At 31.3% G+C, this 16925-nt stretch overlaps 1 protein-coding gene across 2 annotated transcripts in view; it reads left to right on the top strand.

Annotated features, from left to right (window-relative positions):
• LOC148281809 (uncharacterized) overlaps positions 1-16925 on the top strand; it is a 376481-nt gene that overhangs the window by 161953 nt on the left and 197603 nt on the right. For both annotated transcript variants that reach the window (XM_088226083.1, XM_088226082.1), the window contains 2 exons: positions 9221-9404; positions 14111-14224. In XM_088226083.1, the coding sequence (XP_088082209.1) occupies positions 9221-9404; positions 14111-14224 (298 nt within the window). The remainder of the gene's footprint in view (positions 1-9220; positions 9405-14110; positions 14225-16925) is intronic.

Here is a 16925-nt window from a genome sequence, read left to right as displayed (position 1 = left end):
TGAGCTAGTTTTTGAGGTTGGGTTAAGTTTGTATTTGTTGTTTGTGATTAAACAGTTATAAAGCCGGGTCCCGTCGATCTCAGAGACCGAGTCACGTGATAAAATTGGTGAATTATGAGGGTGTAGCTACATAGAATGTTGTTGTAAATAAATTAACCACTTTACCGTGGTACTACATATTATATTACCCAAATTAAGAGACGACACAGGACATAGGATACCTAGGGGGGATTATAATCGGAAGATACGGAAGCAATACCTTCACTATGACGGTATAGTTGAAGATAAATTCTTCCGAGCGATTACCTTCTACCCAGTATCTTCGCGTTTGGAGGTAAATGTAAGGTGTTAACATAAATCGCGTCCATTTTATTCCAAATTTAAAAATTAACACAGAAGTAAAACAAAACGGTTAATATTATACGACATTCAAAAGAAATCTTTCTGTTCTTTCTGATGCAGTATTTGCTTTTATATTACTTGTATTATTTTATTTTTTTACAAGTCTTCAAAATGGAATTTCAATTGAGTATGGTTCGATTTCTTATTTTTTGGCAATTCTAAATGCCCCTGGGCAGAAAAATGTTATTTGGCATACAGATTAGGGGAAAAATATTTTTTTAAATACATTTTTACAACAATATTTGCCGCGAGACTGTTGAAATTTATATATTTTAGCATATTAATCGTTTTTTTTTTTTTTTGGGTCAGTGTATATATTTTTCCATTTAATGTATTTATTAAAAAGATAAAACAAAAGCAAAATGGACAGTTTTTAAAAAATATAAATATGTATTAAGCAATTTCAGAATGTTGTTTTTTTATGTTAAAAAAACAGAAAAATTTAATTCGACGGTTATTACTCTTACAAGTGTTGAAAACTAGAAATATTTTTCTTGATTTTTGCCGTTTTTTTATAAACCTGTTTCTTTTTTGGTTTCTATAGACAGAAACTGATGCTTTCCATACTATTTTTAAAACTCGCGTGGCTTGACTGTGACAGGAAAACCCCTTGATGGAAGGTAGTTCGGCCTCCTGAATAATTGACGTGTCTCGTATTGCTTCTGAAACCATCTTAAATGTACAGTAATTCGAGGGCTCTGTCAAACTATTTCACTTAATCAAAACCACATAATCTGTTCCACAAATATCACATTCTGGTAATTAGAATATTCGGATACTTGTAATTGCAGTCCGTTTTATTTTGCAAGCTCTCAAAATTCTCCTGAAAACCATTTTTTCTTACGTGTCTTTTCTCGTCTGCTAGCTCTAATAAAAGAACATTCTCAGGATGCGAAAAGTTTTTTTTTAAATAACTGAATGATAATCATTACTCATTCCATTTTACTGGACACATAACGAGATAAAGCAATTGAATTATACAAATTCTACGCACCATAAACGTTTGATGGTTTTGTTTTTGTGTTGAACCACATGGAACTTTAATAATGAAAGTCGTTAATGTCACTTTTAAGTCTCTTCCTACATGTATAGATACATGACTAATATACTCGGACTCAAGTTCTTTTACCGGACTTATGTGTTTTTTATTTTAATTTTAAAAATACTTTGGTCTTGCCTTGTCCACTAAAATATAAATTAATCTGATCAGAACCTACTACAACTGGCTGAGATAATAAAGTGGTTTATGTTTTTGTTCTCTCACACCGAAATTAAAATTCAATAAATGATGTTCGATATGTTGCTTCGTGCTATAAGGCCAACATCTTGAAAAGCAGTGGACATGATAGCTGCATGATGATGTTGTGCTTAATTATTGAGATTGATGCTCGTTTATAGATTTCTTCCAATTTCTTAACAGTTTTTTTACACGGTGTAGAATGTCTTCCTTATGTCGCATGTCAGTTTAAATGCCAAAATACGTGCCAGATTACGTTTTCACAGGTAGAAAGCAAATGTGGTAGCATATCACAACCAGACCCGAAAGTAGGTCAAATCATGTATTTTCTTAATATCGCCATAGTGCGAAGCTAGTTCAAGTACATAGACTCACACAATTTCCAAAATATAATAGTAATTAATTTAGCGGTAACAGCGGTCTATAATGCTATTCTGACGGCCGCTCGCTCAGTTTGATGCAGTTTTACGAACCGATTTGAGAGGATGCGGGAAAGGGGTTATTTGTCCTTATTTATTATTGAATTAATAATAACAATATTCACAATAATCCATAATAACAGTCATTTAGTATTTAAAATCATCTTAACAAAACATGGCTTTGTTAAAAAAATATCTAAAGTTTTAAATGTTTTATTTTATTTTTTCCTTATTTTACACACTTTGGAACATATGTATGTTCCGCGTGGGACCATTTCAATAATTTATTTTTTTTCTAAATTCAAGATTGATCGAACCTTTTGCACATGCTGGACTCATTTGTCTTTAGAATCGGATACGACTTATGTAAATTGACGAGTGACAGTATTCTTGAACTACCATGCGAATGAGTCGTTCAAAAACCAGTCGGATGTATCTCGAGTGCCCCAAAGCACTCGACATTGATAATTGAATGCGACATCGTACCTTCAGCTGTTAAACTATCTTCGTGTTAACGCTTGCCATAAATAAAAATACTACAATCGAGAAAATCATTTTATTATAAGGTTCGTCTAGTGCGCAGATAGAATGGAGTAAGTATATTTTGGTAAAATGATTTATCTGTTTCACTCAATTGATCTTGGGTGGGTGCATTGATCCCAGAGATCCAACATCACAACGTGCTGCAGATGCCTCAAAAGAGCCTTTGGCCAAGTTGTTTCTAATTCACACTGCGGGCTCTCGTCATCCTGGAAGACCGTTGATAAATATCCTTTGGCTTTATTCGGTTGCACTAGGGGACGCGGAATTGACATGGGAAGAAACGAGAGTATTTGCTAGCAATATAATCTCCTGGAGGCATCTGATGATGTTCACATTGCTCTGCTTTGGAGCGGATGTATAAAATAAAAGATTAAATTCTTTGAAATGGTAATCGAGTGTGATTAATCGTTCTCGTAGTGTCGTTGGCGCATTAGAGATTTCTGGGTTCGATTATTGGCAGAGTCGATGGGAAATCTTTGTTTTTAATGTAGTTTAATAATGCAACACGTGTCTTTCCTTAGACTGATCTTCCACAATCATGGTTTGAGTAGGTATGAATGATGGCTAAAATTGATTTGCAACCAGCAATTTTTGGATAATCCTGCTGTTTTTGAGCCACCACCGGTGACCGACCATGAGAGTCACCTGGGGGCATTTTGGTACTCCAGAGAGTAGATACTTATATTTCCTATCACCGTCCACATAAAGATATTTAAACTGGGTGATGGATTTTTTTATAAAAGGATTCGAGTATGTGATGGATGCTTTCAATGTCCTTGGACTGGTACTTGATGCGTAAGACTGACCACTTTACTTTCATGTAAGAGATGATCGAGATACACAGCATGTATGATAATAGTATGCTGATTGGTTTTGTAAAATTAATTATACATTCAAAATGCTTTGTAATTATTCCATCACTAGTACGTTCCCTAAGACTGGTGGCAAAACTTCAGAGTTCTAAGACAAATGTTCCATAAGTTTGGGGTCGCTATTAACCCCTTTTCCAGTAGTCCTATTGACTCGCCAAAGTTTTCAGAAATGCAGAACAAATTCCATACCTACGTAAGAGACTTTTGTAACCTTCCAATCCCTTGGGAAATTTCAACTTAGTTTGATTCCGGGTGCGTATAATATTTACTTTCACAAAAGCGACGCCAAGAAAATGGTCGATTGTTTTATTTAAAAGAAAGTTTTCCAGTTAGGAAAGAAGAGTTAATGTTCATTTCTAGAATTTACAAAAATGAATTGAAGTAGTCCTAATAAGTTAATGTTATTATGCATTAATATTCTTTGTAAGTTTTTTACATGATTTATTTGTCTTTTGGTACAATTTATCTGTTTATTGGCTACCTTTAGCCATGTCGTAACTTCTTTTAACCGGCAGTTTGCCCACTACATATCGCACTCCGAATCTGAGGAATTAAGTCTTCTTGACGGTGCTCACATACAAAGAAAAAAATGCTCATTGTCAAACAAGAAAAGGGAGTATATAGGAGTATAGTCATGCCCGAGGGAGTTTTCTGTAATCTGGTAGCCTTATCATATTTGTGCTGAAGAAGGTTATCCAAAAGTACACAATATATACTTAATTGAATTGAAGAAAGGGGGGAAGTGAATTCTTCATTGACTGGGATCAAATTTATTAGTCATGATCGATTCGCCAAAATGATTACAAAACTTTTTAAAGGCCTTGAAATTCCTTTTAGGAGCCATCAGATCTGTATATCCGACTGGACTTTTAGTAGCGAGAAGCTCCATTTGATATTTATAGAATCGAGAAAAGGGACAAGACCACAGGATGTATTCAGAAGATTGATGACATGAAGGGAAAACAACAATGTTCAGAACAAATAATTTCTTATTGAATTTACCATGACCTGATAAAAACTGGGTAGTCCAATGATCAGAGATAATACAAAAAAAATTTAAGCGGTGGCGGATTGAGGGGGAAAAAATAAAAGTTGGCCTCTCTAAAGGGGAACCAACTTCCAACCAACCAACAAATAAAATAAACAGAATTTCTGATGTTTGAAGCACTTACTTGGTGGAACATTATTATTTAATATATTAAAATAAAATAAAATCACTTAGTTTTTATGTACCACTTATATTTTTATAATTTGACAATCAACTAGTTTCGGCAATACTATGCTTTCTTCAGGGTTAATTACAGACTCACATAACATATATAAATTTTTCACAGTGGGGGTAGAGTGGGCGTGGCCATGCGAGTAGAGAAGATAGGGGGTTCGTGCGTGGATTTAGGGAGAGGGAACATATTTAAAATTGGACTACTAAGATTACTCCCGTAGCCACGCCCACTCTACCCTCACTGTGAAAAATGTATTTATGTTATGTTAGTTTGTAATTAACCCTGAAAAAGTAATAGTATTGCTGAAACTAGTTGGTGATCAAATTATAAAAATATAAGTGGTACATAAAAACAAAGTGATTTTATTTCATTTTAAAATATTCAAAAATAAATAGTGTTACATATTTCAGTTTCAGTACTGCAGAGCAGCTTTTATGTGTTTTTTTTAAATACATATAACAATTAGTGACTCACTAATTCTAAAGACTTTACGGTGGGACTAATTTTTTAAAGATAGGTTTTTTTAATATTGTTTTATTTACATTAAACATATTTATCTGTTATCGTTTAACAGACACTTAAAAGAATTTAGAATACACTTATTTGTTTATAAATTTGTGTAAACCACTTTAATTAAAGTGGTTTATACATAATTTATAAACAAATAAGTCTAAAATGTGATACCACAAAGTGAAAAATGTTTTTGATAACAATAATAAGGATTTAGAATATTTGTCATCAATCCTTTTTTTTTTAACTTTCAGATCTTTCATCTTAATGATGGTTTGAGGGAGATCTTGTAACAACCTTAGAATAACGCAATTGAATGTTCGTTTTCCGAAGTAATTTGTAATTCATGAAAAGACCATGGAATCTTTAGTTTTTAATCTAGTGTTGTAAGTGTGAGAAATTCTTTTTTAAATACAGGATTTTTTTTATTTTCACACTTTGTGTTTTACATTTTATGTATAAGTTTACTTATAAGTTTAACATCGATTTATTTTGAGGTTAATACCTCGCGACCTTGAAGTTTTATTACTCATCATAAAATTAGCTCTTAAAAAATAAATAAACGATGAACTCATTTTGTTTCTCGTATTTATTTTGTCTTTCTAATATTATTATTAAGTTTACAACTTCACGTCAGCTTGTTAATGGTATATTTTTGCTTATTTATTTGACTAATTAACAAACTCATCTCTAGTTCACTAACGGGCATCTGCAGTTTATTAAATTTTATCAAAAATTATTCATGTCTTATTGTTGTACTGCTTTTCAACAATAGTGTATAAAATGTTATTACAATCTGAGTATAAAAACATTCATAAAAAGTTGACGTTATTCTTAGGTTGAAATATTTATTATATACAGACATTCACACCTTAGAAAGTACCATAAAATACAGATATACAAAAAATATCAGTCGAAGAAAACGTCTGACAGAAATTTTGACAGCGCAAATCGAAGAAGAAAATTTAAAGTTTTAAACGGCAAGAAATTTTGACAACGCGACACGACGACAGCGATAATGGGTTCTACTTGTTAAAAGAGTTATCGATCACGTCACAGAATAAATGTGTTTCAACTTTTCAGTAAAGAGTCGGAAACGGGAGACGAGTGAAAATCAAAAGTTTGGAACGCAGACGAGTCATTTATTTCTAAAATCTCAACAGTAACTTTTATAGACACAATTATGTAAATATACAATATACATACTTGATAAAAATCTTAAAAGATATTTTTAGAAGGCAATATTAAAGTCGTTTTCAAGACTACCGTCCCTTATTTTAAATGATCTCCATTTATTAAATCCCGGGTCGTTTGATCATTAGTTATAGTTTCAAATCAAAAGAAATACAAAAATATTACTATTTCCATAAAAAAATATTTTGTATCGTTACTATGCCGTATTTTCGAATTTTTAATATAAAATAACGTATCTTTTATTTTTTAAAATCTATTAACATAAATATTTTTGGAAGTCTTAGATTTTACAGGGTTTATGACCTCATTGGCTGGTTAAGATGGACGATTTGTGTAATATTCTCCATCTTTTCTAAATATGTTTTTTTTGTAATATATTTTAGAGTTTTTTGGTTTGCCCAAATACCTATTTCGATTTAGTCATTTTTTTTCCTCGTGAAAACAGTATTAGAAAATGGGAAACATATTGTGGTAGAGCGGGATTCGAACGTCGGACCTCCTGATGCGGAGTCTCCGACTCTACCCGCGGGACCACAACCCCTCTTTGTTCATTTACTTTATCCATGTCCCCTGCTTAGGTGGAGCGTATAGTATACACACAATCTTAAACTGCTCTGTCTACGTCCAACCTCCGTATGTCCTCCGAAGTCAGGTCCACGTCCCATATTTCAGGCATGAACTGTCAGCCGTGGACGTCTAAGACCGCAAGAACCTGATGCTTTGCTTTGTAGACAAAAACGATACATGGCTCAGCCAATCGTATCATCTCCGTGTCATGACAGTTGTGACCTAAGGTTTATTTCAACATCATTTACAAAGTATTCTGAGGCAACTGTATTCAAAACTTAACGGATTGCTGTTTGGGGCCCTAATGCCGTGCTACGTTATACATCCTTACAGAAGAATATTTGTTTCGCAGGCGTTGGTTGCATAAGCTGAATTTGGTTTAAACACGTTCCTTTAACTCTTTCTCTTCAATCAGTTGATTTTTTAAAATTAAAATTAATCACACACACATTAGTATGAACTCTTATAATTCATAAAAATTATTAGATGGAATGATTAAACAAATACAGATTAAAAGCAATGTGGTAAATGTTAGAAAATGTGGAAAAGAACAACTTTAGTGAGCCAATGACAGGTCATAAATCCTGTAGATACCTCGACTTTTTTATTTTGTTCTAAAAGAGGTTCTCCGTCTCTATTGTGATAAATACCAATATAACTCAAGCATTTAAAACCATTAATATATTTAATTTTGCTCAAAATTTCAATCGACAGTGAATTTTCTGAAAAAAATAGTTTTTACGCTTCTCCAAATAGGGTTATGAAAAGCTAATATTTTTTTAGCAAATATATCATTTTTTGTGCATTGTTCATGACTGTTAAACATAAATAATTTCTTTTGACGAAATAACTTATTTTTTTATTCAAATCAATGGAACAAAACAACTTTGTTAAAGCACTACATTGTTTATTCTTTGTTATTTCAAATATACCGAATTTCTCGCATACTTGCGCTGTATTCATTAGCCACGTATTAATTCTACCCAAAAGTTTCTCATGCATCAAACCAAACAATGAAAATGGTGTACAAGGTTTTGTATACATATTTATGTGTTTACAGACAACATCGTTTTGTTGTTCCTTTGAGATTGGACAAATGAGTCGTATATTACCAAAACAAGACACATTCTTAGAAATCGAAGCAAAAAAATAATTTGATGCTGTCAATTTGTATTTAAATTTGTTGCAACAGAGAGGGAAAATATTTTTGAGAAGGGAATATGGGAGTCTAGGCATTTACAGGGCTTATGACCTATCATTGGCTGGTTTGAGTGGCCACTTTACACACTGCGTAACATTCACCATTTTGCCTGTGTTTTTTTTATTTTTTATTTTTTTAATAGAAAAAAAAAATATTTGCGTTCTTATGATTTACCCAAATATTTGATTTTGAGGGCCATTTTCAACGAGTTGTAAATTACTCGCTATTAGAAAATAGGAATCGAGTTGGGGTAGAGTGGGATTCGAACCACGGACCTTTGGTCCGTGAGTCCGAGACACTAGCTACAGGACCACAACCCAATTATCCATCTTGATTTAAACATCCACATTTCCTCAACTCTTCCATCTGTTGACACTAAAAGAGCTAAAACCTTTATTATGCGGGTGAGATTCATCTGGTTGAGCCAATTCACCTACTAGGCAACGCCTGAAAACAATGTTGAAATTTTTTATACTTCTTCTTATACCAGTTAGTTTAATCTACAATGTTTTGAGTATGTCCAAATGACTGCAGACTGGCGTTGACTATGCATTTTACATACAGTGTATACCTCTCAAATACGTATTTTTATTTTCAAAATAGACTTTCATTCCAAGAATTTTCTTTTTTGTGGCTCTAAGAATGCTCAATGAACATATAATCTCCAAAACGCCCAAGGGAAGAGACCATTGCAGGAGACTGCTGCGAGACATTGCAGAGATTTATATATTATTAACCCTGTTAACCAGATGTTGGTTAAAATTTAACTTTGTGTATTTTTTTTTTAAAGTTTTGTATTCTTGCACTTTACACTATATTGTATCACAACTCAACACAGGGTTCTTTGCTTCATGGAGTTAGAGATACGTTTTTTTGTGTAAAATGTACTTTTGTATAAATTAATGAATAAATAAAATAAATATTTAATACATAAAAGAGTATTTCAAATCATTTTATTTTTATAATTATCTACATTTTTTTTAATAAACGAAAAAGTAATGGGCTTTTTAGGCTATGAATAACAATAGTATTAAAATGTTTTTTTTCCGCAGTGTGCAACATCACAATAGACGCTCGCCTTCTTCGCAACAAGTCTGGAAGAACTTCAGGTCAGATAAAGTCTCCCGCGCTAGAAGGTCCTACAGTATGCACTTACCTGCTTCAACCAGCGGCTGGTCAGCGTGTGGAGATACAACTCTATAGGCTTGTTGCTGCTGGTCATCATAATGGAACTAGGTAAAAAAACACAAACAAATAATATAAAAAAATTGCTTACCTTTACTTTTATCATTTTGTTGTTTTTTTTTACACCACAACAGACCAAGTGACCCAATTACAATGATTAATTACATTATTTTTTCTGGGCTCCGATAACAATGGGAAGTTAACATTTATCTTTAATTTTATCTTCGAAGCAAAATTAAGTCTCTATGAAAAGCAGAATATGCATGCATTTTTTTCTTTTAAACGTGTTCAATTATAGGTTACCGATGAAAATATTTTAAATTTTCATGCAAATATACTCATTTTTGTACACAAATTTCTTTTTTTTTTAATTGACAGTTGACGATAACTCTGTTGATTTCCCATTGTAATCGGGGCCCTGGTAATATTTTTATTTCATAATACTGACAAACGCGTTGAAGAAATCAGAAAGACAAGAGGGAAGTGACAGTTTTCCCGCATTTTTTCCTTTCAGAAAAACTGACTGCAACTTGATTTTCAAAGATTTTTCGTTTACATCGAACTGTCAAAAAAACTTCGAAAATTAAAAGAATAGCTGCTTTAGGTGGTAAACTTAAAGCTTATTGTCCCTTTTAGAACCCATGTTAAACGACGGCATCTCAATCTGTACTATCTTATATATTGGAATTTCGGTTACGCCATATTCAATACTGTACACAACTAGTAGTTTTTTAACGTTACTTTTTTTTCATTCCTTTTTTTAATAATAAAAATATATTAACTTCCTTATGATTAACCCAAATAATTTCATTTTTGGACCATTTTCACCGAACTGTAATAAACTCGCTATTTCAAAATAGAAATCTAGTTGGAGTAGTGTGGGATTCGATCATCAAACCTCTGATTTAAACCAGAATTTTATTTTGTTATTGTTTATCTTCCTTAAATAAAAAAAATATGACTTTTATTTTTAAAAATAATACGCGGCAGAAAATGTTTTTCATCTTCTTTTTTTCTTTTCTTTTTATTATACTTTTAATTAAATTCAAGCTATTTTTTTGGTGAAATCGCGTGCAATTGTTGGTCAATTATAAGTTGAAATGGTTAAGTCGCTTGATTTAAGCATGAAATGATCCGTGTTCGATTGCCGGTAAGAACTCATAAGTTAATTTTAATTTTTCTCAATCCTCGGTATTCTATTCTGTAATTAACCTCTATAATTAGGCCGCCTGGCCTATTGTGGTGCAAAAAATGCTTAAAATAAAATCGCAAACACGTGATCACTTAGATATAAAGAGGTGACATTAGATGACCTCCAAACACAGTTGTGGGTAACCTTAACTTGAGTATCCGCAATTTTTGTCTACTATGGCCAAGTGGTATTTTTTTATTGTTACTGGTACCACTTAATATTTCCCTCTTTCACTTTTACAAGCATCCATAAAGGTCGAACAACACTTAAGCGTTGCTACACTGCACTGTAGAGGGCTTCGCAGCAACACGAAATATATTTTTAATGGCTTCTATAATACAAACAGCACTAGAGCTGCGCTACACTACACAGCACTCCGTAAAAAAAATTGACACGCAGCAACGCTCTAGTGCAGTTTAACCATAAAGGGTCTAGAAATGCAGTTTTTAAGTAATATTTTAGTGTAATCGAATTCCGTATTTTTATTGTTTATTTTTCTCCGTCATTGTAGAAAATGGTTTGATTTCTTTAATGTTAAGAAACGGGTAACCAATAACAAATATAAGTAGTTATATAAAACGAACACATTGTGCAGAATTCTTATTCAATCTTGTTTGGTCAATATTAATGTTACCTGTGACCTGTGACCAACTACTATGAAGTTATTATAACCGACGTAATTCCTAGAATACCTTAATATTTGGTTTATTGCGAAAGAGAAGTTCTTTAAGAAGCATTTTTTTGTCAAATATCTCAATAAGCACATTTAGATTAAAATGTCGGCCTTAACATAAAAAAAATCTAGAACTTATGAGTTCCGGCATTATAAATTTTGAAATGTATTTTTATCTGAGATTTCAATGTCAACGCTCTTTGGTTTTTCTTCTAGCAAGAATCAATTATTTTAATATCCTCTCACACTATTTTATTTTTGCATGTCTTAAAAATAATCGATGCAGATACAACGTCTCTCTTTTCTGGTAACTTTCAGTCTAAAAGTCTAATTGGATGTCATTTTTTATTTTACAAGCTCCAATGAAATTGAGTCGTTACTCAAAAAACGGTATAAAGAATACATTATTTAAAAATAGCTCATCCGTTAAAAAATAGACATAATTATAGCATTACGATTGAACCACTTGTTGGTTTTATGACGCGCTTACACTAACCTTTATTAATTTTAAGGATGGCCATTCTTAAACACTTTCATATTTATCTATTTTTTATATGAGAATCTAGATTTACTTTTAAAAATGTTAGAGCTTTTTTTTAAGGCGAATCTTTTTTCTTAATATAATAATACATTGGCATTACTTAAATGGATGAAAAAAAAAACCTGAATAATAAAAATACGGTTTTTATATAATTTGTTTTTTTAGTTTTTAGACTCTGGAAATTCCGCTTTTTTTATGACTGTTTTATCAGATAGTGATATATTATTCGTAGATCATGTTTCAAGGTGGCGAAAATTAATATATATATATATATATATATATATATTTGTTTGAACAACAATAGGGAAATATCATTTTTTTAAACATTTTTTAAGTAATAAAGGTCTGTGAAATACTATTCCATAAAAAAAAAATTCTTATTATTAGTAACATAAAAAATACTTTTAAATTTGTAATTTTGAACTCCCGCAAAAACGGCAATTCCATTCCCTAATACGTCACGATTCATGTTTTTTTGTTCCTGGCCATTGAAGTTTGTTCAGCACAATATTTTATTTTATTTTATTTTATTTTATTTTATTTTATTTTATTTTTATTAGGGAAATCAACAGTTCTACATACATATTTTTAGTAAACAAACAGATATAGTGTATAAACTCAGAACTAATAACAGATTTCCACATAGTATACAAAGTTAGTAAAGAAAATATATATTACATATCAAATAAATACATACAATTTATACATATAAAAATGTTATTTTCAAGTACTCAATAATCAAAGATTTTTTAAATATTAATTTTAGGAACATTAAGTTACTGTAAATTGGGCGGGATAAGGACAAAAATGCTTGAAGAGAGGATAAGGAGGGGGGGGGGAGATGTACATATTTATTATTATAATGTCTACTAAGTTACATAATACATTTTTAGTGTAAATTTTAAATCTGACAGAGTGATGTTTGTATAATCTATATTTTTAAATATTGTATTGTACATTGAAAAAGTCCTACGAAAAAAAGCATTTTTAACATACGATGTTTTACTTATTGGTACATGAAACAGGTGGTACCGTCTACAAATCCTGGCTGGCACATGTATTGTTATTAAACCAAGCAGCTCTGTACAGTCAACCATTCCTGTCACAATTTTGTAAAGCAGTAGTTGGTCCGCACACACTCTGCGGTATTGTAGAGAAATGATTCCATGGAAGGTGGAGGCAGTGAGAGTAGATACATAAGAAATACCGGTTTTGTATTTAAGGTACTTTATAAATTTGTTTTGAATATTTTCTATTTTACTTATATATATGGCATACTGGGGATTCCATATCTGAGAGGCGTATTCCAAATGGCTTCTGACAAATGTATAATATAATGAAATAAGGGCCTTTGGATTATCAAAGTGTTTACTCATTCGAATTATGAAACCTAACATGCTCAATGCTTTGGAGGTAATTTTATTGATATGCGATTCAAAAAGTAGTTTTGAGTCTAAAACAATCCCAACATCTTTAATTTCGTGCTTTCTCATTAGTACATTATTGTTTAGTTTGTAATCAAAATTAAGAATTTTTCTTTTCCTTGTAAATTTAATACAGACACATTTATTTATATTCAAAAACAGTTTATTTTCAATACAATATCATGAATCTTGACGTCACAATAACCAAGGCCAAACACGTAGCATTTTTCTAGCAACGTATTTTTATTAAATTTCTGTTTAACATTTATATATGAAAACATTTTCCCAAAATATCCATATTGATCTTAAAAATACAATTTATTATTTTTAATCCATTTCATATATTTTTTAATCGGTATTCGTAGTATGTGATATTTCCCTATTCTCCCGTTAAATCTTATTTTTATTGAATAATACAAGAAAATAACGGAAATAAAGGTTTTCATATTTTTTCGTTCGATATCGGATGAATTTCCGACAAAGATTTGAAATAAATGCATTTTTTTCATTACTCGAAAACAAGACGTTTTGCGCCCTATAAGACAAACGACACGTATGACGAAATGGCCCCATACTTGTACGCAATGTTTATTAGAAGCGCAGTTAGGGGGTATGACGTTTAATGTCAAAATAACTTGACGCCAACTGCTATCCGTTTTGTACATGCTCATTTTAAAACCCAAAAATTATAAACGAAAAGTAGTTTTATATCATTAGAATCGTAAAAAAAAAATCTAGATGTGTATAATACTTTTAACGTTATTTCCTACTTGTGAAAATACCATGTTAAAAATAATTTTCCGATTGACATCCTCAATAGTCAACAAATAGTAAAAAAACACTACATTATATAAAAATTATTAAATTAACTTTTACTTAACTAGATAATCGAAATAACTGCAGTACAAATAATGTTTTTTGTTTCAGTTGTATAGGTGGCGCCCTCAGACTTGGTAGTACCGAACTGTGCGGAGTAAACGAACGCTTCACTCCGCCAGTTGTGTTATTCGCTGACCATGGAGATACTTCACTGCTATTTCAGTAAGTCAAATTAAATTATATTAACGTCCATCAGTACAACACGTTTCAGATTAAAGGTTGTTCAGATTGTTTCTTAAGTGGATTGGGTTGTGGTCCCGTGGCTAGTGTTGCAGACTCACGAATCAAAGGTGCGAGGTTCTAACCCCACTCTACCCCGACTTGATTCCCATTTTCTAAAAGGATTCGAAATATTTAGGTAATCAATAAGAACGTAAATATTTCCTAAAAAGACATATGTATAATGTATATTTATGTAATATCTGCATAAAAATAAAGTATGGTATACGTTGTACTTTCCTTGTTATTACCATTATATAACAGTTTACTATAATGCTACGGAGCTCTGAAATTACTTTTTTAATACCATAAACTGTTTGTCTAGTAATAATAGTGTTTCTTAAGTGTGTTATGTTAAGAGTAAAAAATGAAAAATATAACCGTTTTCAAAGGTTTAACGATTTACGAGAGTAAAAATTAAAATCCTGTGGTAATCCTAAATCATTACGAAAGTCTGAGGCTACAATTATGTACAATGTACAAAAGTAGATTATACTACTTGCACTTTTGTACTTTTAGTAAATATAAAAGTATTTTTATTTACTAAAAGTACAAACGAAAAAAGCAGCAACGTAGGAATAATTGCCTATTCATCTCTGCATATTAAGATCAATAAATTAGGAAATGGGTATAGAAAGTCGTTGGATCTGTTAATCGGTTTTCGAGGAATAAAGGAAATCTTGAAAAATAAATAAAAATACAATTTTAGTTTTCTTTCTTTTTGAAAAATATTTGTTTTTTTCGAAGTACCAACAATAAACTAACACCATATTTTCATTTATTTCCATCATTATTAGATTGTGTTTTACATCCACCTACGAAAATGGCCAACCAGGGTGATCAACTTAAATGGAGTAAACAAAAAAAGAAGATTACTTCCACACCTTAATACACAAACTCGATAAAAAAGGGAAAAAATCCGTGATGATTAAAAAAACCTCTTAGAGGTAATACCATCCAACATAAAAAAAATTATTATGGTTTTTGAAACTCAAAAAAGTTTGCAAACCTGTAATGGCCATCGGTTCGAATTCGTCCCGGCAGTGACATCTATATCTTCAATCCTGCAAAATGCGTAAAATTAGAAAAAGGTTCGCTTATATGTTCGGAGATAATTATAAAAAAATCCGACATGACTGTTTTCTGTTGAATGCAATACAAACAATAACTTTATAATTCTTTTGATATGAGAAATAAAATAAACATTTGAGTGAGGAAAATTTCCGTTCAGCGAAAGCTTAATGAGGGGGGTATTTTTCAGTTACTTTTTACCTTTCTTGGATAATAATTTTTCATAAAAATCTTAATAATGTTTTGGATAAATCAAAAAATACAAAACGAACATTGTTATTGAATTGAACGAACAAATCCAAAAGGCACATTTCAGTATGATAGGTAACACCGGCGATCGATTTTTATTGTTTATGTTTTCTTATACTACCGTTTTATTTAAGTAATCAGGACATCAGAAGGCCAACTAATTTCCACTCGATTTCCTTGTGTAAGATTTTAACCTGAGAGTAGCAACTAAATAAATTAAAATAATAAAAACTAATCCACCCTTATTTTACCGTCTCAAGTTATTTTGTACGGCAGCAACTGGTATGATATGGGCCATACTTTTCTCTATTTATTTGGCGTTGGTATTCATATTTGATTACAATCAGTAAATACTTATTTTCATATTAACCAGGATTATCGTTCATTAATTAGGAACGAAAAGGAGTATTATGGAATGTTTAGTTAATATTTTGACCAATATTGTATGATAAATTTATGCATATATTTATATACTATTAAGCGTGTTGTCCAGATGTTAAAGAAAATAATTTTTGTATTCTTAAAATATACGCATACTTCCAATTTCCATTATGTGGTATTCCAACTCAACACAGGGCTCTTGGCCTCATAGAGTTAGGTACACGTTATTATTTTTTTGTTGTATGTATCTTTATCTCAATAAATAAATACCCTCTTCTAAGTACTTCGTCCAAACTCTAATGTTTTCTTTCCTCCCACTTTGATATTATTGGATTTATACATAATATTGTATGATTCCTCTTTACAAAATTTTCCGTTTGTCCAAACGCTTGGACACAAAAAAGTAGATTCCACCCTCTATGTAGTTATTTCGATTTAGATTAATAAAACAACAGATGGATGAATTGAAAAAATATGGATGTAAAAACATAGGCAAAATAGTGAATGGTATACAGTGAGTAAAGTGGCCACTTTAACTAGCCATAACGGGTTATAAGCTCTGAAAACGGATAGACTTTCATATTTCCTTGTCTAAAATTTTCTTGATCTCCGTTGTATTTTATTAATCATCCTTTTTATATTTTAATTAAGTCTTAATTAATTTACTCTGATGATGGTTACGCCATTTTGAAAACTGTTTTGAATCGGATTGTGGTCGTGTGGTTAGTGTTAGGAAATTCAAAAATTGAGATCTGAGGTTCAACCCATACTCTACCCTAATTCGATTTTCATTTTCGTACACTGATTTATTTACAACTAGTTTAAATAATAATACATAGCAAACATAGAAAGGATTGAAAATGTTCAACGAAAATTTTTGGAATACCCAGATATTATAAAAACAATAAAACGCTTTGTACTTACAGCCAATCTGCCAAACAAA

This window comes from Micrasema longulum, unplaced genomic scaffold (genome assembly GCF_059751315.1).
Source record: "Micrasema longulum isolate JH-2025_06_02 unplaced genomic scaffold, ASM5975131v1 h1tg000406l, whole genome shotgun sequence".
Taxonomy (NCBI): domain Eukaryota; kingdom Metazoa; phylum Arthropoda; class Insecta; order Trichoptera; family Brachycentridae; genus Micrasema; species Micrasema longulum.
Note: the sequence above shows the minus strand (reverse complement) of the source record. Positions and strands in the feature narration are given on the sequence as shown.